General features: G+C 37.9%; 2 protein-coding genes across 3 annotated transcripts in view; one reads left to right on the forward strand and one right to left on the reverse strand.

Moving 5' to 3' along the window:
• The first annotated feature begins 924 nt into the window (after positions 1-924).
• ap5z1 (adaptor related protein complex 5 subunit zeta 1) lies at positions 925-14,475 on the forward strand. 2 transcript variants are annotated; one of them, XM_059348493.1, is made up of 18 exons: positions 925-1,072; positions 1,843-1,980; positions 2,191-2,371; positions 3,396-3,546; positions 3,635-3,747; positions 4,456-4,630; positions 4,803-4,856; positions 6,415-6,555; positions 7,550-7,587; positions 8,635-8,797; positions 9,908-10,086; positions 10,439-10,581; positions 10,696-10,814; positions 11,230-11,357; positions 11,446-11,543; positions 12,298-12,430; positions 13,091-13,305; positions 14,096-14,475. In XM_059348493.1, exons 1-18 carry the CDS (start codon positions 1,032-1,034, stop codon positions 14,346-14,348), a joined length of 2,463 nt encoding a protein of 820 aa, XP_059204476.1. In that variant the 5' UTR covers positions 925-1,031; the 3' UTR covers positions 14,349-14,475. The 2 variants fall into 2 exon arrangements, with proteins under 2 accessions (XP_059204476.1, XP_059204477.1); XM_059348494.1 differs by lacking the exon at positions 4,803-4,856.
• Positions 14,476-14,512: 37 nt separating this feature from the next.
• The window catches only part of mmd2a (monocyte to macrophage differentiation-associated 2a), a 16,106-nt gene continuing 5,088 nt past the window's right edge, over positions 14,513-25,530 (reverse strand). The window contains exons 2-7 of the mRNA XM_059348495.1: positions 25,233-25,314; positions 23,047-23,207; positions 21,676-21,750; positions 20,149-20,250; positions 18,903-18,972; positions 14,513-17,021 (exon numbers count right to left, since the gene is read on the reverse strand). Coding sequence (XP_059204478.1) covers positions 16,821-17,021; positions 18,903-18,972; positions 20,149-20,250; positions 21,676-21,750; positions 23,047-23,207; positions 25,233-25,314 — 691 coding nt within the window. The 3' untranslated portion in view covers positions 14,513-16,820. The remainder of the gene's footprint in view (positions 17,022-18,902; positions 18,973-20,148; positions 20,251-21,675; positions 21,751-23,046; positions 23,208-25,232; positions 25,315-25,530) is intronic.

A 25,530-nucleotide genomic window follows, 5' to 3' on the forward strand; every position in this document is an offset into this window, starting at 1 on the left:
TCTACTTTTTACTCCAGCTATCTGACAGCTGTGGTGATTATCTATACTGCAGTTTTAGATGATTATCTAACTGTAGAACCCTGCTACACATTAATGCAGTAATCAGCAATAGAAATAAAATGATATAATATAAAATATAAAATGGCAACTACAAGGGGCAACTTTTCCTGTTAAATAAAAACATTAACTTTAATTACTTCAAACAGATTTTGATATTACTTATGTGCTTTTAAGTCAATGCATGCCTTTAGCAAATTTGTTTTTATCTTGTAGTAGTAGTTCAAAAAGACACACAAATTGCATGTCTGCACAATGTGAAAGTACTTGTACTTTTGATATTATTAAGTCCTTTTTGTTTCTAATGCTTCTGTACTTGTATTTAAATAAAACTTTTATACTTTTTTTTCATCTACCTAAAATGCATTTAATTCAGGTACTTGAATACATTGTCTAAAAATAGCATAGTAGAAGAAACACTTGTGAATTATGGGTGATATTACTCCATTATGAGTGAGGATAGATACATTAAAGAACCTGCTGTAAAATACAGTGTTTTGTTACTATCTGGTTCCCAACATGGGGTGAAGAAAATACAGTCTGGGAGATCTTTTCTAGACCAGTAAAATCTTTTTCTAGACCAGTAAAATGAGTGTTTGACTATATTTCTGGACAATTACACTGTTGACAAAGAAAAAGTAAGTGACTTAATGAAGTAGCCTAGCTTAAAGTGATCAAACAAAAGAGGATAAAACATGCTTTTCTAATAATATTCATTTTTTTTCTTTTTTTCGAGTTGTTGGCCAAATATAATTATCGACTGGAGGTTATAGCTGTAGTTGCACCATAGTTCGGCTTTATTATGTTCAGTATGTTAGTTTATGTGAGTTCCTGCTTGCTCCATCACTTCCCCTCAGCGACAGCGGAACTAAAGTTTCGGTCATGTGATTCCAGTCAGGACTAAATTAGCGACCGCACTGTTTACCTTCCGCTGCAGACAGAAGTATCAGAGGAATGCTCGGCTTTCTCTAAACATGTACTCTCACGGCTCAGAGAGTTTAATTAAACAAGCAAGGTAAGAAAACATAAGGACATAACATAAGTCTGCCGTCTCTTCTGCTCAGCTGGTTTACACACATAGTGTTAGCAAACCGCTGCTAAGCTAACTGGGCTAAAGCTAGCTGCCCTGTCAAAACCTCACTATTATGTTACTTAAACTTCTGTGTAGTTTATGTCCATTTTACGTTACTTTTACAGCAGTTTTTAGCGGCAGGGTGGTATATTTCTCATTGTCATGCCTGTTGTGTTCATAGTAATGTAACTGTAAAGTGTTATGCAATGTTGAGTAACATTATTTATATTTGTTTTTACTGGTAAATGACCTAAAGGCTTAATTAATGGTCAAATATGGAGCTAATGGTAATACTGTTACTACTAGTATTAATTATAACAATAATAATAATGAACTTTTTTACAGAGCACTTTTTATTAAAGAGTGCAGCTCAAAGAGCTTAAAAATGCAGCATATTAAAAGGACATACAATAAAGTCAAACAATATAAATACAGTAAAATATTTAAGTGAAAGTAGAAAAAATGTATAAACGAAAGACTTTGTAAATAAAATAAAATGTAAAAAAAAAAAAGAAAGAAGAAGAAGACATAAATAAAAGCCAAATTATATAAACAGGTTTCCATCTGGCAGCTCTTATAGTTTTAAATATATTAGTTTAGGTTTTTCATTATTTTTGGAGCATTGCTTAGTTATTATTTTCTAGTACATACATATGATTGTGTTGGTCAATTAATATTGTGTCAGTTTGAAAAGGTGACATTGTCATTTTCAGGGAGATTCAGGAGTCTGAGCTGCTGAAGTTCTACAGCAGGTTAGTGAAGCTGCTCCAGGGGAAGGAGCTCGGCCATGAGACGGTTGACTCCCTGCAGAGGCTCCACCTCATCCTCTCTGCCAACAAGTACACCAGGACGTAAGAGCTACAACAACCTACACCTCCCATACATGCTCCATCATTGTCCAACTCCTTCCTCCTCCCTCTCTATCTATTTCCTCTGAACCCCCCTTTACTGTATCTTGTGATCTCACCTGTCCCGTTAGATAGCATGTAAAAAAACAATGTTTTTATCTTTTTATTCATCACATTTCTGCCACGTGTCTCCTCTGTTGTCATCGGCTAAAGGTTGCCTCCAGAGCTCCTGAAGAGGGTTCAATCGCTCCTCTCATCGTCTGCAGAGCAGTTTCAGGTCCTGGGCTCAGCTGTGCTCAGAGAAACAGTGCCCCTCTCTGGTCAGGAAGTGAACTACAACCAGGAGAACATCAGTCAACTGAACAGCCATGCGTCTGCGCTGCTGCTCTCACAGGTGTGCAGTAATGCATGTTGTGTTTGGTTTAGGTCATATTTATGTTATTTTAGATAGATGAGATTCTAGAGGCTGTCTGCTGACCCTAAAATTGCTGGTGTTCAGGCAACATGGTGTTAATTTTGTGAAAATCGAATCCTTAAAAATGAAAGAGCTCAAAGTTAAAAGATTAACATGTACCATTATAGTTTGTATTGATGTGTGTTAACCCTCTGAAGCTCTAGCTTTTTTTCACTGCAATTTGTCAGTCTTGCATCACCTAATTCTACGAAAAAGTGGAATCTATGTATGCAACATTTTCCAAGTGCCCAAAAGTGTTACCAATATTGGGATAAATGGCATCACAGTTGCACTGAGGAGTGTAGCATTTAATGTTTTTTACAGGATCTAGTTAATGCTAATACATTTTTAAATTTGACATGTAGAATAAACGGATTTTGATGAAATATCACAATAGCAAGCTTAGATTTTGTTGTTTTTCCTTATGGAAGATTTGTCAAAAATGTTTTATTCAAAGACCTTCAGAAATGTGAAAATCTGACAATAATTTCTGTTTTTACAGTTTCTGGCTATGATAAATATACAATGGTGTATTAGGGCCAAATATGAAGAAAAAAAAACGTACCCGGATGAGGGGGGGTAATATTGCGAGAAAAAAGTTGCAAATTTACAAGATTAAAGTGGCAAATTTGTGATAAAAATGTCACAAATTTATGTGAAAAAAAGTATCAAATCTATGAGACAAAAGTAGCATACTTGGCCCTAATACGCTGTCATATAAATTATGTAATTTTGGCATTAAAAAACAAACAAACATTACTTTCAAACCTGCCAACAGGTTGTGGGGTTCAGAAGATTTTAAGCCATAGAATATTAGAAGAAAATTGTTTGCAGTAAAAAAATACATAGAGACACATACACAGTATTCATGGATGCACAAACAGTGATATATTAACAAATGGAGGAGCTTGTTTTGTTTTCAAAGGTCTTAAACACTGACTCTCGCAAATGTAAACCCCAACAGGCTGGATCCAGGGCTGATCTGTCTTCTCTCTGCGCTCAGCTCCTTCGTAGTCTTGAAAGCCGACAATCAGAAAGTCCGGCTCAGTCGTCCAAACACACCCTGCCGATCCTCAACACCATCCTCACACATAGCCCCGAGTGCCTCACTGAAGGTAACAGACACAGAATGATTAAAAAGGAAATGTAATCAGTGATCACATGGATCAGCATCCTTTGTCCCTCTGTCCACCTGACTCACAGATCACATAACCGCCCTGAGTAAGAAGCTTGTGGATTGGTTGCGTTATGCGAGCATCACTCAGGTAGGCGGGGCTTCCTCTGGAGGATTCTTCACAGGACCCAGGTCACGTCAGGTAAACAACACACTTTCATGTCTTTTATCTTTCAACCCCTTCACTAATGTGTCTTTTCAGTTTTGTTTGTTTGTCTGTTTGTTGTTTGTATGTCAAGCTTCTTCATCATATACAGTCATGGAAAAAATGATTAGACCACCCTTTTTCTTAAATTTCTTGTCCATTTTAATGCCTGGTACAAGTTAAGGTACATTTGTTTGGACAAATATAATAAAAAATCATCAGAGTTTAATTTAACCCATTGATGCCTAAAACGCCTGTAAAACCTCTGGGCGATTTTAAAATAAGCCCCTAAAACCTGAAGTTTTTCTGGAAATTCAACAGAAGTGTCAACGCTTCTACTAAATACTAGATTTTTCAGCCTCTGTAGCAGATAGAAATGAAATTCAAAAAGTATTTGAGAGCTTATACAAATACTACAAAACGACATATCCACTTTCCAGGCTTCAATGGGTTAAGAGCTGATATCTAGACATTTTCCATGTTTTTCTTGGTAATTTCTAAAATCATTATCAAGAAAACCATGGAAAATGTCTAGGTATCAGCTCTTAAATTAAACTCTTATGAGCTATTTTTGTTGTTGTCATTATATTTGTCCAAATAAATGTACCTTTAGTTGTACCAGGCATTAAAATGAACAAGAAACTGAAGAAAACAAGGGTGGTCTAATCATTTTTTCCATGACTGTATCTTTGTGTTTTGCATCAGCCGGTGCCGACAGCAGAGCTGGACGGGACGGTGTCGGGGGATTTCTTCACTGTGCTGTGTGTGGGTCAGGGCTTCACTGACGACCAGTGGATGAACGTCTACTCCTTCTCCATGCTCCGCCATTGGCTCCTCACCTACCACTCTGTTTCATGCGGCAACAGCACAATTGACGCTGGTAGGACCCTCCCACCTATTCAAACCACAACCTGTTGCCTCCCCATATCAGAGAGGCTTATTGCTTCATGTCATAGCTCCACTGTTCATACAAGGAACATCAACCTCGACGGCTGTTATTCGTTCATATCAGCTGTCTCAGATGACCTGCTTTGTGTTTTCATCATCCCCAGCAAACAGGCTGCAGCTCAGCCTCTCCCTCTCCCACTCCCACTCCTTTTCTAATGGTAAGACATGTGAGTTTGTGGTCCTTCCCTGCATGTACGTGCATCCCAGGAGCCGTCACATCTTCTGTTTTAACTTCGGGGCGGCACTGATCAACTCACAACTCTTGACATGATCATGACTCGATCTAACAAACTGTATCACCAAAAATCCTGATCTGTGACTTCTTAACCCTTTCACTGGTGTGTGCACCTTTAACCTTCTTTTATTCTCTTTGTGAGTTTTTAATCATGAATGAATCACTGCGATAAATGTCTAATAAGCTGCCCTGACAATAATTCATGCTAAACATACATTTACCACAGAGCTACAGTAAATGGTGTTTGTGCTGAGTGTAAAGTATGAGGAGCAAAGCCGGATGAGTAGCCCTAATTCTATCAAAGTACATTGTATGAATACAAATAACCAATTTATATTAATTGTGGTTGATTTGACTGAACAGCTTAGTCCTTTTTCTGTGCTATGTTACATTTCCAATAATATTTTTTTCATCTTTCTAAAGGAATGTGTGTCAATGATTAACCTAACTGTCTCTAAAACTTTCTAATTTCTGATGTAACCCTCAACAGCAATCTTATTTTAAAGCTTTAAAGGAATAGTTAAGATTTCTTGAAGTGGGACTGTATGAAGTACTCATCCATAGTCAGTGTGTTACCTACAGTAGGTGGCGGTCAGCACACCTCCAGTTTGGAGAAGCAGGAAGGAGTACCTGTATGGAAGCTAAGTAATGCACTTCTGTGGACGGGGGCAGCGGCTACATGCAATTTACCCACTAAAAAAAATTAAGTGTACATTATATTTTGAATAGTTTTACTGCCTTACCTTTCTATATATTTGTTATTATTTGTGTTGTTGTGTGAATTTAGTGTCAAGAATCAAGGCAGCTGTCGGCCAGCAACTCCTGTGTTCTGCGAGGTAAAATTACTGTTTTTGTCAAAGGAGTCTGGTGGCTTTGAAGAGAGTATAGAACAGCTTGAGGCCCCCTGCGTAAACTTAAACAAGGCTTTGTGATGGCGTTTTAAAGTGGTGAAAATATTCTAAATATAGTGTGCAGTTCAACTGATACAGATTTTTCACTTTTGGTTAAAACCGATTTAGCCGCTGCGCCCATATAAGCAGTCCATTGCTGTGATTCTGCATCAGTACTGTACCTGCCTTCTTCTCCAAACCAGGATAATGACCAGTAACACACTGACTGTGGATAAGCACCTCATACAACCCAACTTCGAAAAATCCAAACTAATCATTTCAGTATAGAGGTACAATAATAACTATATTTTTTGTTCATATTATTGTTAATAATTCCCAGTTGCAGATCATTCTTTGTTGCTTCTAATGACTTAAATGAGAAGTTGCTCTTCATTGAACTTTTGTTTTCTGCAAATGAAGGAATTGGTTGTGATCTCCATAAACAAAAACCCTTCCAGTCATTCTGACTCCTGCTCTGTGTTCAGATTTGGCAACAAGCCGTCTCAGAGTGCATCATGCAGGATTTGATTAAGACAAATCATCATTCCCCTCAGAAGGGTTTAGTCTCATTCCTGACCTCCTGTGATGCAGATGACCGGTCGGAGGTGGACGGATCAGTGGTTTCCATGGTTTCAGCGACTTCCTCCTCCAGCCGCCTGCTGCCTCCAAAGGAGCGTCTGAGAGAGAAGGCGTTCCAGTACTGCCAGCGCCTCATCGAGCAGAGCGATCGCAGTGAGTGTGTGTGTGTGTGTGTGTTTAACTGTGCAGTGTGTGGGTGAGAGAAAAGTAAGTCATGAAGTTGTAAAGCCACATTTTATTATTATTTTTTACTTTATTGGCATATAAAACTTTGCAGGCAATTTTTGCATTACAATACAATACAATACAATACAAACACACACACACATAAACACTCTGAATGAGAGGTTAAAAAAAGGTCACCTTGTGGTTGAACTTCATTCAACACATATTGGTTACATAGAATCAGAGTAGATAAACCATTGCATATCACACAGTATGTTTAAAGTATTATTCTAAATGAAGGCCTAGAATGATAGAGGTCCATCTTCTTATGAACAGTGGTACTTTCAACTGTAAATAGCAGTCATATTTTCCATTGTATGGACCTGTTAGATTTTTTTTTCCACTGAGCTCTTGTAGGGGTACTAGGCTGCATCCAATTTATAGTGATCATTTTTCTTGCAATCATTAACAGAATATGTAACATGTAGCATTGGTCCTTAGAAAGCAAGTTTTCAGGTATTTTCTCAAATAAGAAAATGAAGGGGTCCAGAGGGATATCCATCCTGAAAATGTTGTCAAATTCCTCTTTAATGTATTTCCAATATGTCTGTATCACAGAGCAGTCCCAGAATATGGGGGTGTGGTCCCCCACCATGCCACAGTTTCTCCAGCAAATGTTGGGGGCATTGTTTTTAAACGTTAATACCTTAAGAGGTGTCCTAAAGAATCTCATTTTCATCTTCCAATCAAATTCTTTCCACATCTGACTTCCAATCCCTTTATGACTTGTTAAACATATATCTTCCCATGTGTCATTATCTATTATTGTATTGAGTTCCAATTCCCATTCCCATTTTTAATATGAAAGGTATTGTCTGATGTGTCTTTCATAAGACTCCTATAGATATGTGATACTTGACGTGTAAAGCCACATTTTGAATTGAAACCTAAATACAATTAAAATGTCTTCTCTTTGTCTCAGAGGCCCTCAAAAGGACAGATACAGACCTGCAGAAAGCGGTGAGCCTGTGCATAATTTATTAGTATTATTGGAACATTTAGTACATTCATACACACAGCAGCACCCTGCACGTCCTTCTCATCCCATCAAATATATATATTTATAGTCTATGGACACTAATTATTCTACTGTCACTTTCATGTGTAAAGAGCCCATCTGTGCATCTCTTGGGCTCTTTTATTTTAATATTTCTTTAATTTTGGCTGCATATGCTGTACATTTTGGCAAAGGTGTGAGGGTTTGTTTAACCTCAGCTCCTATAATAAGTCTGTAATAAAATGTGGAGCCAGAATTCAGATACACTGAAAAATGTCCCATTGAAACCCATTTATATCAACATTTTTGATCCCATGGCCATTACAGTATAAAATCATACATTCCATTATATCAGACTTTCAATATAAAGCCCTACCATTTTCTCATACCTTATGTTATTTTCCTGCTTTCTTATGCTGTTGTATTATAGTGGTAATATGGTTTTATACAATGCATCATAATCAATGTTGCTGCTGATCACTGACATATACAGACTGTGAAAAATATCCTCCCAATATGTAGTATACAGAAAATAATTAAATTTTTTAGGGATATTTTGTTGTTTGTTTGTTGTTTTCTTTTTTTAATTTTTAGAGTTAAAATTCTGAAAATTAATATTGATGTGTGATATATGAATTGTACTGATGATCAGGACTGAAGTTGATTAAAAAATGAAACTCAGCAAAAGGGGAAAATAATAATATAGCATTTTATGGCAGTTTCACAATGCAGATATCTTTGTTAGAGCAACGTTTTTCAAGGGTTTATATAAAGTTCAAATGTTCTCTGTTCCTCTGCTATTTACACCTATACATGTAACAGCTTGATAAAAAATCACTATTATCTGAGAGCAAAAAGCCATTGTGGGAAATGTAGGAAAGTGCTAACCAGATACATTCAGTAAAAACAGCAACAGTTGAAACTTTGAAAAAAGAAAAGAAAAACATTTTTCTTGTCAAGCAGTTTTTATTCTGGTGTCCTTATGGTGTCTGTCCTGTTTCCTCTCTTAGTGTCTGGTGGAGGCGGTGTGCATCCTGGACTGTGTGTGTGAGGAGGACGCCTCGCTGGTCTACAGAACGTTCCCGTGCATTAAGGCGCTGTTTGGGCGGCTCAGCTCAGACCTGTCGTTTGCCAGAGTCCTGCTGCCCATCGCTCAGTTCTACCTCAACCATGGTGTGGAAGCATACATCTACATTCATGCATAGAAGTTACAGTCATGGAAAAAAATATTAGACCCCCCTTGTTTTCTCCAATTTCTTTAATACCTGGTAAAACTAAAGGTACATTTGTTTGGACAAATATAATGATAGCAACAAAAATAGCTCGATAGCTAGATATCAGCTCTTAAATTAACCCATAAGAACCCAGATCCAGTAATCCTCAAAGGAAAATTAAGAGGGATATACTACAGACCAAGTGGACAACAAAGAACACATTTCTGATGTTTTTTCAAAAAATTCTACCCCTAAATGTCAAAGATCTGTGATGTGACATATGTGTCACATTGGGCGCTTATGGTATTTATGTTTATGATATTTCTTATTTTAAAATAAAACTAGACACATTTTCTGCTTACAGAAACACACATTTGCCTTTTTCTTTGCATCTCCACAACATTTGTCAAAATTGTGACATTAATAGTGCTGTTTAACAATGTTTTTTAAGTAGTAAGTAAGTAGTAAAAATAATAATATATCAATAATAAATAAAAACAAATAGCCATTTGCCTTTTTGCCTCCATAACATATATCAAAATTGTGACTTTAATTTGTTCAGGAAATATGGTCAGAACAAGTTAAATGCAATACAGGACATTAACAGATTAGAATTGTTAAATGGGTTTAAACTTAGCCTTGTAACAAAAAAAAAGCTTTTTGGAATTAGCTACTTTTTCACATTTCTGTTTCCAGTCACCCATATTTTTAAAGTCATTTCTTGTCAAAGTCATATGAACACCACACCAGGGTGTTAAGTATATGTCTCTTAGGGATTTAATGAGTTAATGTGAAGCATAAAGCTGAATATGGGAGATTCTAGAAGATGTAAAGTGTTTGTTACACGGGTGTCACCGTGGGTTCTTATGGGTTAAACTCTTATGAGCTATTTTTGTTGTTATCATTATATTCCTCCAAACAAATGTACCTTTAGGCATTAAAATGAACAATAAATGGAAGAAAACAATGGTCTAATAATATTTTCCATGACTGTATTTCTCACTGACAGGTCAGTAACTAGATACATAAATATATTCAAACAGCTAAATGTGTATTTGAATGTATCCAGGCGAGATGGCTGCGGTGGACTGTGAGAGTGTGTGGAAGCTGGTGTTTGGCCAATTCCCCGCCGAGTTGTTCAACGATCACTTCCTGGCACACGAGCTTCTACGATTTCTTCGCCGGAACCTCGAGAGCCTGCAGCTCCGAGTCCCACAGTACATCCAGTCCTTCCCAAACCTGCTGAAGGTGAAAATACAGAGATGGCTTTGGGTGTTTGACTAGTGACGAGTCGTTATGTTATACCGAATGAGGGACATAAACTTTTGTTTTTATTTTTTTTATTTTTCTATTTTTTGCTGGGACAGTTAGATTGTATGAATTATATATTTATTGTAAATATTGTTCAATGATTGTAAAAATTGCTTTCTTTTATTGTTATTAGTTTTTCTTTTCTTTTAAAATGAATAATAGAATTATAATAATTTATTGTTAATATTGCTTTCCTTATCTTGTTATCTTTTTTTCTGATGCTTGCTTTGGCAATATATACATTGTTACGTCATGCCAATAAACTCAAGCGTTCTGTCTGTCTCTGTAGTTCTTAGCGTGGGACAGCCCAGCTGTGGTGGATGACTTTGTGGATCTGCTGCCCTCTCTGGTGACAGCTGGAACTGCAGTGGAGCTCCTCCACACGCTCCTCGACCTGCCCTGTCTGTCGGCCACACTGGTCCTGCAAGTCAGGTGCACACACAGTTCACAGAAAAACAGTCTCAAAAGTGTCCAAACTTCCTTCCACACTGATTCTGTTCACATTTTACCACCATCTCACTGGGTTTGTGTGTGTGTGCGCTGCAGGTCGACTTGTCTGCCCATCTCTGAGCCTGGTGGGCGAGGCCTCCTGTCACTTGATGCTTTCAGAAGCCCAAATTTCCGAGGGCTGTTCCTCTTCCTGCTTCGAGGGGAAGCAGGTTCAGGTAATCACAGTTACAAAATCATAGGAATGGTTTGCCATTTTGAGAAAAATATGCTTTTTGCTTTCCCAATATAACATGTTAATTAATGATCTGTCGAGGTGCTGGTAAGCAGATTTTGTAACCTTTGGCTGTTTCATACTTTTTACACTAAGTTAGGCTAACTGGTTAGCTTACAAGTGAAGCTGTTTTAGTGGTTTTTAAAGTTTTTAGAGCCTTGCTTCCATGTATTTTATAGATTTTTATTTATTTTCTGTTCCACTTTTCTCTAAAAGTCTCAAAAAAGACAGAAATCATGCTTTTTACAATATAGAACCTTTAAGACTATCCAAGGTTAGCTGGTGGAAAGCAGCTGGTAGATTTCACGCTTTGTTCTTGAAACATTTCTACCTGAATACCTCTTCTCTTCCTCATGCAGGTGACACCATTGACCGACTGAGCACGCTCCACGAGCTGCTAGCGGAGACTGCTGACTGGCCGAGAGTGGTCCAGTGTGCACAAACTGTCCCTGTGCTGTTGCACATTTTTTTCAACACCGTCATTACGGTAAAGAAATAAATATTCTTTTGAAAATGAAAAACTTCCAGGTTTCAGCTCTTTAAAAAAACACTCTAATGCATGTGTTTGTTTTTAGGTGGCTGATGAGAAGCTTTTAGCCCACCTGATTCAGGTGATGCTGGAGAGAAGTAGCCTCCTCCTCAACATCCCCAAATACAATACAGAGATACACAGGTACACACACACACACACACACACACACACACATAAACACACTGTGGAAATAAAGTGTTGCTCTGCTGTGTATCTTCACTAGAGGTGTGTATCAACAGAGGCCCCACGATACGATTTTATCACAATTCTTGAGTCACGATACGATATTATTGCGATTTTAAGCATTTTGCAATATGGTGAGTATTGTGATACAATAGATTTAACTGTTTAAGTGAATTTTGTGTCTACAAAATTTAATTCAATCAAGAATTGTTTTGTCAGATAACAGAAAATTCTCAGTTATGAATTGGGAGGCAGCCATGTTTGTAAAGAGCAGACTTGTGGGAACACAGAGTCTGTTTTCATTGACGTCAGAGGTCACATGACCGCGTTGAAAATCACCATAAAACATAAAAAAAAATAGCCTAACTGTAGCCTTATTTCAACAATTTAACCAACACGATATCCTGAAGCATGATGCCTCTAGATTTCTTAGATCTTCTAGTGTCATATGATACCAGTATGTCCAGTATACTCCTAAAAGTAGCCTGCTACGTCCTCCAGAACAGCAGAAACAGCAGGCTGTCAAAACGCTAAAGATATATCGATACTTGGCGGCCATGAATCGATTTAATATTGCCAAGCAATATATCGCGATACTATGCTGTATCGATTTTGTTCCCCCACCTCTAGTCTTCACCCTCTTCTCCTCTCTCTCTCTCTCTCTCTCTCTCTCTCTCTCTCTCTCTCTCTCTCTCTCTCTCTGTGTCTGCAGGGTGTTCAGCTGCCACCTGCTGAGGCTGTGTAAGCTCCACCCGTCTCTGGTGGTGGACGAGTCTCACGAGCTGCTGGAGTTTGCTGGAACCACAGCCAACGTCTACAGCAAGGAAGAAATCTACACACATGTGGTAATGACACTGTGTGTGTGTGTGTGTGTGTGTGTGTGTGTGTGTGTGTGTGTGTGTGTGTGTGTGTGTGTGTGTGTTCTTGTACTTCCTACATAGTGAGGACCAGAACACATTTTTAACCAACAGAGTGAGGACATTTTTGCAAAGTGAGAACATTTTGGCCGGTCCTCACTTCTTTAAAGGCTTTTTTTTTTTTTTCAGACTTTGTTTTAAGGGTTAAAGGTCACACAAGTCCTTCATTTTCGTCTTTGTCAACTTTTTTCATACATAATGAAGATGGATCAGTCAAAGGAAATAAAGGCAAAATTAACTGTGACCTCTTTTAATCTCCCACCCAACAAATACCCCATTACCAAAAACTAAAACTAATAAAAGCTCAACTAAAACGAAAGCATGTCAAAAAAAAAAAATTCTAAACTAAAACTAGCAAATCACTTTAAAAACTCATTAAAACGAACAAAACTATTATAACCTTGGTAGGGAATTCACTGTTCCAATGAGGGTCCTCACAAAGATAGAAGTACAAGAATGTGTGTGTGTGATTCTTTTCTTCTCTGTGTATTTTGGATCCGTACGAATCTCAGCATCCTTTCCTGCGTATTGAAACATGACACAATGAAATGTGACACTGAGATAATATTGAACCTGTCGGGCCTCCAGGTGTGGGTGCTGGGGGAGTACCTCTCCGTGTCATGTGACTCCCGCTGCTCCGTGAGCCTCATCACTTCCTGTTTTGAGGCGTTGGAGGCGGTGCTGTTTGAGATCACCTCGTCTCCTCCACCGCCTGGAGCAGACTGCCCCGCCCCCAGAGTCGTCACCACTTTAATGAGCGCTCTGGCTAAACTGGCATCTCGATCACATGACCTCATACCCAGGTGACAGGACATTTTTCAATTTGTCTTTTAACTCAAAGAGCTTCTAAATGGACTTAAAATATAAATAGATGCATGATTAAAAAAGATTTAAAACATGTTTTGCGGGGAAATATTTACGGTTTTCGCTCTCAAATTATTTATTTTTTCCACGCTTTATCTTTTTTCTCCTCCATCTTTTTTTAATCTATTTTTTTTTCTTCTTTTTACTCCTCAGTTTGTTTCTCCCTATTATATATTTTTCTCCCCCATATCTTTTTTTCTAATATTTTTTTCTGCCCATTTTTTACATCCATTTTTTTTCTCCCATAATCTTCTTTTTACTCATCAATTTGTTCACCCTAATACCTTTTTTTTTCTCCCTCATATCCTTTTTCTAACCATTTTTTCTCCTGCCCCACTTTTCACCCGTTTTACCCATCTATTTTTTTCTCCCCCATGTCCCCTAAGGGCTCCGTACACATGTACATAACATGATGATGGATGAAAAAAATGGGCAGAATTTTTTTTTTTTTTTAAAGATAAGGGGGAGAAAAAAAAAATAGGGAGTTACACATTGAGGACTAAAAGAAGAGAAAAAAATTGATGGGGGAAAAAAAGATTAATTTGAGAGCGGAAACCGTTACTGCATTAAATATTTCTTGGGAAAACACTACTAACCCTAAGTATTAATCTTTTTTTAATCCTGCATCTATTTTTTTTTTTTAACCCATCTATTTTTTTCTCCCCCATGTCCCCTTAGGGCTCCGTACACATGTTATGACATGTAATTGTGTGTTTATTTCTATTTCAGGGTGTCCCTGTTCCTCTCTAAGCTTCGAAATGTAACCAGAAGCGGGTCAGTTGCCTGGTGCGCCGATGAAGAGGACCTTGTTGCCATAGTAATGCGAGGCGAGGAGTTGTGGTCTTTGCTGAAGGCCCCCGGTGTGGCTCAGAGCGTCCTGACCCCACCCCCCCATGTCACCACGCCCCAGTGGCACAGAGACACCAACGTGGCCATGCCGCTTCGACTGCGAGCCCTTACGAACCTCACACACTCACAGTGACACACATCATCATTTTAAAACTGCACTTGGATAATTAGTTCCAAAAGTGTCTTCTTTGATTTTTTGCACGATATTTTTGTAAATAAATGACATTATTTGATTGAAACTTGATGTGATGAAGCATTTTTGGCATCCACAAAACACACAGACCCTCCAAGTGTAATATAGTGTCTCTTCTTTATTACAGTGAAAATACAATTTTTACAAAATAGATCATCTGATTTAAAAAATAAAAGTGCTCACTTCCTGAGTAAGTGCTCTGTTTTTACAGAAAAACAGAAACAGTTGAACTACTAAGAGGTTAGGGAAAACCTGTATGTGTGATCTACACAGTGCTTGAAGAAGTATAACATGCCTATGTGTTAATTCTGCCATATTCCAAGGGTTTTAAGGAAATTCTACTTCATTCAACACGGTTGCTGGTAGAAAGTGCTCGAGGATCAGAGTGCATCACTTTAAGAAAACAACTGGCAATCATCGTCCTCTAAACAAGATAATCAATCAATGCAAACACACAAGCATATCTGACCCAGAATACAAATTAGTGTTTCATTATCTTGATTACACTTATCATTTTTCAAATAATAAAACAGTAAATTATGAGACTTGATTTCGAGGCAGATTCAAGACGAATGTAAATCATAACAGAATCACAATCGGGTCGTTCCTACTGAAGCCCGTTATTATCCTCAACGGTCGACCTTCAAGCCGACATCGGTGTGTCACCAGGCTTGTATATGGTGACATTAAGTCTGTCTGCGGTTTACACAGTTCAGTCGAGTCAGCTTAAGATGTTTGTTTATGAAACAGGTTTGTGTTTCTGGAGCCAATTCTGTATTTTCATATTTTGCCACTGAGAAGAATGGACAAAAGTAAAGTAGTGGTTAGCACCAGTATAAAGGAATGCATGTGTGGTACATTTTGGCACATCACTTATGGAAACGGTAGAGTTTTCTAGTCTTGGATAGTTTAGGCCAGGAGGTGTAGTCACAGGCTGTAGATCATCAGTTCTGTTATGGAGTAATTAAAGGAATAATTTGACGTTTTATAGGCTTATTTGCTTTCAAGCAAGAGTTAGATGAGAGGTTTGGTACCATTCTCATATCTACAGTCGTGGAAAAAATTATTAGACCACCCTTATCTTCAATTTCTTGTTCATTTTAATGCCTGGTACAACTAAAAGTACATTTGTTTGGGCTGATAAGAGTTTAATTTAAGAGCTGATATCTAGCCATTTTCCATGGTTATCTTGATAATAACCAAAATCATTATCAAGAAAACCATGGAAAATGTCTAGATATCTGCTCTTAAATTAAACTCTTATGAGCTATTTTTTGTTGTCATCATTATATTTTTCCAAACAAATGTGCATTTAGTTGTACCTGGCTTTAAAGTGAACAAGAAACAAGAGAAAACCAAGTGGTCTAATATTTTTTTCCATATATGGTATAAATGGGGCGACCGCCAGAAGCTGTTTAGCTTAGCTTAGCATAAAGGCATTGACCTGCTGAAGTTTCCACTGATCGCGTGACTGCTGCCTTTAAATGGGGCCAAGTTAAGCATGTTCACCAGTTTACACGAATGCCCACCTCTTGTGGTGTACACAGCCTCGAAAGGGGAAATTTTCTGGAAGCCCCAATTTCACGAGTTTTTGCTGATGTTTTCAGAAATGCCGAGGCCATGAAAGTTCATTTTTTGGGTGGTGAGTTAATGTATTATAGTTATAGTTTTTATTTTAATATATGTATAAGGAAAATGTTGATAAACCAAAGCCCTTAATACTCTCCTCTGTCATGCCTTTGCGCTTTCCTGCAATATCTACTTGCTAGCTTGCTAAATTAGCCATGGTGGCTAGTAGTCCAGAACACACTACAATCACCCCTTACAGCCTATTAAACCACACATAAATCTAAAATATTTTCATTTTAAAACTTCAACATCTAAAACATGTTAATAAGCAAGGTAGAGGTACTGGATGGCAGATTGGGAAACCTTTTAAAAGAGCAAGGATAACTGTTCACACTTCTCATCTTACTCTTTGCAACAAAGTCAATAAGTGCAATAGCATAACGTGAAACTATTTCTTTTACCTGAACCTTGATCATGAAATATTTCTGGCACCTTATATGTGAGCAAAAATCTCCCAGAAGGGGATGAGCAGAAATGATTCATACCTCTGTCTGATACAGCAGAATTAGAGTCATATTTTGCATTAGTTTGGTCCAATCAGGCTGGATGTTCATTGATCAGTCTGTTAGTGTCTTGAAGTGACTTAAACAGTAAAAGTGTTCGGCCCCAGCTGTGGAGAATTTGATCTGTTGCAGTCAGACCGTCTCAGCACCATCTCTGCAGGTGAAGCCTCATGAGTCAGGTTAGTTGTAGTCAAAACACTCTGTTCTCATGACTTAAACTGACATTGCTCAGTCAGTCACGTTGATGTGGAATCATGTGATTGCAGGTGAGAGCGGCTAGTCATCTGGACGTCTGCAGCAGCGGCCCCGGTAAGTAGAGGTACCTCCAGATGGCGTAATAATGAACACACGCTCCTACTGCAACGAAAAGATGCCAGATGGCGTGGGCGAAAGGGACGACGCCGTCGCTCTTAAAGAAGACCACGCCCACCACATAGAAGACGCCTCCCACTGCCAGCTCACGCACACCTGCACGCTCAACCTGTAACAGTCCAAACAATCAAATAAGTGAAGAGTTGTTACAGTAAAGGATATACTGCAAAAAAAAGAGTTATAATTATTCTTTTGGTAGAGCATGTTTAACAAAATGGTTAAACTGGTATCAAGTATAACCTTGCCACCTCCACCTTCTTGTCAAAATATGGTCACTTTTGGCTCCAGAAATGGAAAAATGTATATACTATGTGTTTTAAAAATTTTCCAACCAATTTGACTTTAAGAGCACTGTGGGTCAATATAAGGCATAGTAAAAATGGCAAGACCTGAGCGTAATAGTATGTGTTGTTGTGGGGTTTTTTTTTGTTTGTTTTGTTTGTCTGTTCTTTTTTGTTTGATTGTTTTTCTCATCTGTTTGTTTTCTCATATGTTTTTTTTTCTTCTCATGTTTTATTTGTTCCTTATTTATGCTGTGTAACAATGTCTGTTGTGTGTTGAGGGTATAGGTTTGGATATTATTTTGGTTTTCTGAGTGGTGTGAAAGGGACCAGCCCCCCGCTTAAGATTGGAAGGTGTCTCGCTTTCTGTAATTTTTAACTTTGGCAAGTTTTTGACTTTGGCAAGCTTGTGTTTCTGTGCATATTATTAGATCTATTTTGATTTACCCTATGTGAGGGAATATGAGTTGTGGGGGTTGGAGTTTTGTGCATATCCTCTGTAACCTGTTGATTGTGTGTGAAAAAATATATAATAAAAAATAAAATAAAATAAAATGAAATAACATTTTCCAACCTATTTTTCAAAGCCATTTTTAGTTGAATAACAATGTGAATCAATCTGTGACAGGAAATAGTCCCCAACAAATTACTTATTCTGTTTTTAATAAAGTTTGCAACAAAAAAAATTCAGAGCCCATCAGCTTTAGTAAATTATCCTTTTTTTTTCAACAGTTAATAAAAAGAATTCTATATATCTGATTCGTTTTAAAGATTTGTATCTTTAGTGTAAATGAATGGGCTTAAGGCTGAGAGCTACAGACAATTAGTATTGAGAAAAAAAGTACAAAAAGTATTGAGATAGAGATAGAGATAGACTGAAGCATTAGTATAGCCAGTGGTGGAAAAAGTATTCAGATCTCTTACTTAACACTGAAATTACTCGATTTCAAGTAAAAGTCCTGCATTCAAAATTTACTGAAGTAAAAGTACTAAAGTATCAGAATAAAAATGTACTTAAAGTATCAAAGTAAAAGCACTCGTTATGGAGAATGAACCCACTCAGATTTTTTTTCATCAAATATATTATAGGATTATTATAATTCATGCATTTATGTAAGCAGCATTTTAATTTTGTCTCAATAGGATTCATTTTATCTTCTTAATATACTGTTATGAGATTTACTTAAAACAATTGTCTAATCACCTAAAATTGATCATGTTTTTCATGTTAAATCTTGACCTGAAAAGTAACTAAAGCTGTCAGCTAAATGTAGTGGAGTAAAAAGTACAATAATTACCTCAAAGTGTAGTGAAGTAAAAGTATAAAGTTACATAAAATGGAAGTACTCAAGTAAAGTACAACTTCATCAAAACTGTTCTTGAGTAAATGTACTCAGTTACTTTCCACCACTGCTTGTAGCTGATAAGAAATGTATATAATATATAACTATTATATAATAGATATAATTATAATACTTGAGAGGAAGTCAATCTAAAAACACACTTTTGAAAATAGCAAGCAGTGATTTTTAGGCAACGGACTAAAACAAACAAAACGACCTGTGTGCTTCTTTAAATACTGACAGTGTCTGATTCCCACACAATAGCAGGAAGCCTGCTGCAGCGGAAGAGCGCTCACAAAAGAAAGCTTTTTTTTCTCTTTAGAAGCAGAGAAAGACTACACTTAAACCTTTGTGGCTCATGCTCACCATGGACAGGATGACCAGAGCAGGAACAACCCCCATGGCCACATATCCAAGCAGCTCTGCTAGCTTGTACCTGCACGGAGAAAAAAACAAAAGAAAATGTAACACCTCCAAACTACTATTGTTTCTGCTTCAAACAGCAGCCCATTGTGTGCTGTAAACACTTGAGGACGGGAGTTTAGTTTCAAGTTCATTGTGTCAAAACTGGACAGACAGCAGAGAGACACAAAGAGCGACTGTGTTACCTCTCGTGGAAAAAAAAATAGATGCATGATTAAAAAAGATAAAAAATGAAAGATAAATATTTAATAATATTACTGGTGACCTGTAAGAAATCAATAACGAAGAAATGGCTGAAGAGGGAGGCACCTAGTGCAGATGAATGGATTGATATTGCGTACAGCATCTTTGTAATGGAAATAATTACTTTCAATTTAAGAACACAAAAATAGGTATTTATTGAAAATTGGCAAAAATGGATTACATATGTATCTACCATAAAACCGGATTTCAGGTAATCTCAGATTGGACGATCAGAATACTTTCATTTCTTTGTACCTTTCCCCTTTTTATTTTATTTATTCATTTATTTTTGGGTGTTTTCCAATCCCCTTTTGTACGCTTTTATTTTTTCCTTGATATTTTCTGTATTTGTCTATAGGTCTTCATGTTGATTGTTTGTTTGTTCATTTCAAAAACCAATAAAAAGTAAATGACAAAAAAAAAAAAAAGATAAAAAATGTTTTGCCGGGAAATATTTACGGTTTTCGCTCTCAAATTATTAATTTTTTCCACATTTTATCTTTTTTCTCCTCCATCTTTTTTTCTCTATCATTTTTTTATCTTCTTTTTAGTCCTCAGTTTGTTTCTCCCTATTATATTTTTTTCACCCTCATACCCTTTTTCTAACCTTTTTTTTTCTGCTACCCTTTTCTTTTCTTTTTTACCCATCTCTTCTTTTCTCCCCAATAGTTTTTTTTCCTGGGGATTTTTTTTTCAACCATCTTTTTTGTTCTCCCACAATCTTATTTTTGCTCATCAATTGTTTCTCCTTAATATATTTTACGTGTATTACATGATGATAGATGAAAAAAAAATGAAAAAAAGATAATAGGGAGTAACAAATTGAGGACTAAAAGAAGAGAAAAAAATTGATGGATGAAAAAAGATAAAGGGTGAGGAAAAAAAAATCTAATTTGAGAGCGGAAACCGTTACTGCATTAAATATTTCTTCTTATATCTGTGTTACCTCTCGTGGAAAAAGAAGACATACATGGATCCAACGCAAGCCATGACCCATATCAGCCAGCGCATGTGGCACGTCCAGGGCCCCAGCTCCCTCAGCATCAACCTGAGGAGACACATCAGGACATTATTATTAATAAGAAGAAGAACAACAACAACAATACCTTCATTTATATAGCACCTTTAAAAACAGCGTTCACAAAGTGCTTTGACAGAACAAGCATGAATAAAACTCATGCAAAAATAAGAAACCAACAATGAAGAAATGAAGAAAGAAAAAAAATATATATATACAGTACAGGCCAAAAGTTTGGACACACACCTTCTTATTCAATGCGTTTTCTTTATTTTCATGACTATTTACACTGTAGATTCTCACTGAAGGCCTCAAAACTATGAATGAACACATATGGAATTATGTACTTAACAAAAAAGTGTGAAATAACTGAAAACATGTCTTGTATTTTAGATTCCTCAAAGTAACCACCCTTTGCTTACAAGAATATAAGACATGTTTTCAGTTATTTCACGCTTTTTTGTTAAGTACATAATTCCACGTGTTCATTGATAGTTTTGATGAATCTACAATGTAAATAGTCATGAAAATAAAGGAAACGCATTGAATGAGAAGGTGTGTCCAAACTATTGGCCTGTACTGTATATATATATATATAAATATATACCACAAAAGTAAGAAAGACCAACATCACGTGAAAGCAAGTTTGTAAAAATGTGTTTTGAGAAGTGACTTAAAAGAATTCACTGATTCAGCGAGCCTCAGGTCCTCAGGCAGGGCGTTCCAAAGTCGAGGGGCCCTGATGGCAAACGCCCTATCACCTTTAGTTTTGAGCCTTTGGAACAGCCAGAAGGGACCCGCCCGAGGACTTATGGCCGGCTCATAAGGTGTCAATATCTCTGAAATGTAGCTTGGAGCCAAAAGTGATCAGTAAAATCTTAAAATCAATTCTAAAATGAACAGGGAGCCAGTGAAGAGAAGCTAAAATCTGTGTAATGTGCTGTCGTCTGTTAAAACCAGTAAGAAGCCCAGCTGCTGCATTTTGATCCAGTTGGAGGCGGGAGTGATTTGTGGTTTTAGTGAGTTGCAATAATCTAATCTGGAGAACATGAGCATATGTATTACTTTTTCCAAATCGGAGTGGGAAATTATTTTTTTGATTCTGGCTATGGTTCTGAATTGAAGGAAACAGGACTGAACTACTTTATTGATGTGTTTTTCGAAGTTGAGGTTTGAGTCAAAATGACTCCAAGATTACAGGCGGTGGGTGTTACACAGTTGGCATAGCGACCAAGTGAGGTTAGGATGGAGCTGGTGTGGATGGGAGGATTAAGCAATAGGACTTCAGATTTTGAGTTATTTAGTTTCAAGAGATTTTGTTCCATCCAGCAGTTCACACTGCTAAGACAGTCTAAAACAGCAGCTAGGCTTCTTGGGTCAGCAGGTCTTATTCACTGTTTGAGCTTCTTAACCAGGTTTATTCTCCATCGGACTGCATGTAACCTGTTGACCCACCAGGGAGAGTAGGAGGCAGCGATGAAGAAGTAGATGGCCATTCTGTCACACATGTGGAAACGCTGCTCCACCTTCCTACAGACAAACAGAAAGAGAGCTCATTTATAAATCATGACAATCTTTATCTAGTCCCATCCATAATGTCTAAAATTAACAGAGCACAGCCTGCATTAATTACTGAGCAAAGAACTGAGTTATCAAGGGAGTTTTACAGAGAACTGGAGTTTGTTTCAGAGAAGTTGTTCAAAGCAGCTAAATGTCTAAAAAAGGCCTGTCCAAAAAATATATATATTTTAAAATATAAAATATATTATATTCTTAAAATATTTGAACCGCAGTCCTTTGGTTTCAGACAGCTCTTTCCAACAGGACCTGAAGTCACTACCTACGGTCTCCTCAAAGCCACCAGACTCCATAGACAAAAACAACCATTTTACCTCACAGAACATTGCTGGTCTACCGCTGCCTTGATCAGTTAGTCTGTGTTATTGTGTGACTTGGTGGTTTAAAGGTTTAAAGGGTCAGTTCAGATTCACTAAAGTCCCACAATAACACAAACTAACCGATCAAGGCATCGGTAGACCAGTAACTCCTGTGTTTTGCGAGGTAAAATAACTGGTGTTGTCAATTGAGTCTGGTGGCTTTAAAGAAAGCAAAGATAACAGTTCAGTTTCCCCCAAATAAACTGTTTAATATTTTTTATGTGGCTAAAATATGTTTAGCTGCTGTCCCTGTTCAGAGCAGCACATTGCTTAGGTTCTGTGTCAGTACTCCTGCCTGTTTCTCCAACCTGGGGGCTGGCCAACCTCAATCTACTGTCGGTAACACACTGACTGTAGATTAGTACCTCATACAACTAAACACAATAAAACTAAACTAAACAACTAGAAAAAACCTATGGTGATAAGCAGTAATAGCAGGTGTGTTTTCAAATCTCACTTTTACTTTTACTTGTTTTTGAAGTTATATTGTCTTTAAGTCATCTGTATTTTTGTCTGGTCTGCCATAGTAACTGCTCCTGATTGTAATGCTGCAAGTGTAAGGGCTTCCCTCAGTCACCACTGTGTTACATCATTCAAGGGTAGATAGTGACTAAACAGATCTTTATTTCAATGGAAGTCTTCAAGACTTTTACTTTATCATGTGAGTGAATGCTTTTTAGGTGGAACATAATGTGAAATATTTTCATTAGCGGACCACATCTGCTGTTTGCTCTCTGGCCTTCTGGCTGTGTCATAATTACAAACTGGATGTCTGAGTGTAATGTACATGTCTACCAGAGCAGCACATAAACATACACATGCACATCTGCCAAATCCCTGCCAGCATTTCCTGCCACACACACACACACACACACACACACACACAAACCGGAGATGGCTGATTTTCCAGGCAGCAGTGTGGAAGAGTGTTGAGGTGACAAACAGGCCGGTGAGACCGCTCCCGTAGAGCCAGGCAGCCACACGATGCCATTGGTCCACAGACAGGAAGTAGAGCACAGACCCGCCCACCAAACTGGGGAGGATCCACAACTAGAGAAAAACACAAAATCATAGTTCAAATCATTCCTTACAATATACACAATTCTCTTTACAATGTTCTTGTTTGACTGTTATCATACCTCATTCTTTAAATCCAGGAGAAATAACTGCAACCTTGTTAAAGGAATAGATTGACATTTTGGGAAATAGGCTTTATTGATACATTGCCCAGAGTTCAATGAGAACATTGATGCCACTCTGGTGTTTGTATGCTAATTATTAAAACTACCACCAGCAGCAGTTTATCTTAACTTAGCATAAAGAGTTTCAAAGCAATTTTGGAACCCACTATCAGTCTGATTTAGCCTTTGGGTGCAATGGCCAATATTTCTGGGTCTGTTGTGTACCCAGCATATCCAGATAACAGGACTTCCTCTACTCCTTCTACAGATTAGCAGCTTGACTTGACAATCGAGTTGGAGTTGAGACAAATTTTTTAAACAGCTAACCTAAAGCTAGATGGACGATAATAGCACATGTGTTCCAAGTTTGCAATGTGGCCAATACATTCTGCCTCTTCTGATCTCCACCTGGACTGTTTACCTGCACATAATGAATTCTCATAATAATCCAGTTCATATGATTCCTAACAAAAACTTGTCCAGCACAGTTTGTATGATATCCTACGAAATAGGACCAGTTGCTGTTTTAAACATTTTGCTGTTATCGTTGAGAAACTGAACTACTTGGTAAGATTTAGGAAACAAATCTACCTTGGTAATTTCAGTTAAAAGGAACAGTGTTAAGACTGAGAAAGAAAGTACTTCCATACATTTCTTCCAACTGGACATGAACACTGGTCTCCTGACCTACATGGCTTTGATGCTATAGGCCTGTCTTTCTGAGTTATTTTTGTAAGATGGTTTGAGAGAGTGTTTTGGCTCCGCCCACTAGTTAGATCCTCTCGGCCTCTGTTACCATACAGGTGGTTTTTGTAGCGGCTACGTTCGATTGTGACAACAGACCGACGCGGCAGGCGGTGTTGCCAACTTAGCATCTTTGTCGATATATTTAGCGACTATTCAGACCCCTCTAGAGACTCTTTTTCAAAAAAGCGACTAGCGATTTTTTCTGGTGTTTCTGGTGTTTTCTGGTGTCTGCAGTCTCTCCCAGCTGCAGTCAGAGCAGGAGATGTTAACCCCTCAGCGTCCAGTCTGTAAATGAATCACGCATATGAAAAGTTGCCGCCTCAACCGTATCCAATCAGCGTCGACTAGTTAGTAGTGGCACAGAAAGTACCCTAACCAGTAAAGTTGGGTGGATCTTTGGCGGATCCTCTCTCCCAAGCCACACCCATAGCTGCCAGAGGGAAAAGTAACTGATGGAAACGTGCCTCATGTTACTATGTGGGATCGCCACGAATTCCAGTGCATTCATTTAGTAGATGAGAATAGCCTGAACCAAAGGCTACTACTCAAATACTACTCAGACTATAAACGGACTACTAGCAGAAATCAAGTCACACTAGTGACGGTTCTGTCTGACCAATCAGTGGTCTGCAGTGTTTTAATCCCACCCTCTAGTATTGGCTCAGCTCACTTGAAACCTCAACCGAGATGTTACCAAAAGAAGTAACAGGTACTATCCACAACTTTAGCTAACGGAAAACCAAAAAAAGAGCAAGTTGAGTGAAGACGTGCTGTAGCATGCAGTGGAAATGCAACATGAGCTTGCTGAGTGAATGAATAGATAAATGGAATTTGAAAACTGCAGCCTATTTGAGGCTTTACAGTCATTACGGCCATGTTTCCTCTCCTTTTCCTTCCATGTCTGTTTCATTCACTGTTTGTCTTGCTCTGTCGGAGGCGGAAGCGCGCAGGGATTACAGCAGATTAGAGAAAGCTACAGGCTGAATCACAGATTATAGCCTCTATGGCACGGCCAAAAATCCTCTGTATTTTGCCTCATTCCTCGCAATCCTCTCCATCTTTTCAGAGAGAGTAAACTAAAAAAAAACCCTGAAGAAAAGCGATGTAATGCTCTGAAAGTGTTCCTGTGTGTGTTTGTTTGTCTCACCCCGTGTGTGGCACAGTTTGCAGCATGTTCGTACTCAGTGGGCTGGTATCTCTTACTGGCCGGGACTCTGCAGTTCATAAATCTGGGAAAAAAGAAAAGAAAAGAAAGGGGGGAGAGACGGAGGGGGGGGTGTTCAGGTAATGAATGCAGATCAGAAGCAAAACAAGGTTCTGCTTTATTAGTTAATAAGTTACTGTGTGCTGAAACCATGAAGGCCAATGGTGTGTGTGTGTGTGTGTGTGTGTGTGTGTGTGTGTGTGTGATGGTCATTCTTGGAGGATTTACAAGTCTCTAATCC

This window comes from Centropristis striata, chromosome 13, assembly GCF_030273125.1.
Source record: "Centropristis striata isolate RG_2023a ecotype Rhode Island chromosome 13, C.striata_1.0, whole genome shotgun sequence".
In the NCBI taxonomy this organism is placed as follows: domain Eukaryota; kingdom Metazoa; phylum Chordata; class Actinopteri; order Perciformes; family Serranidae; genus Centropristis; species Centropristis striata.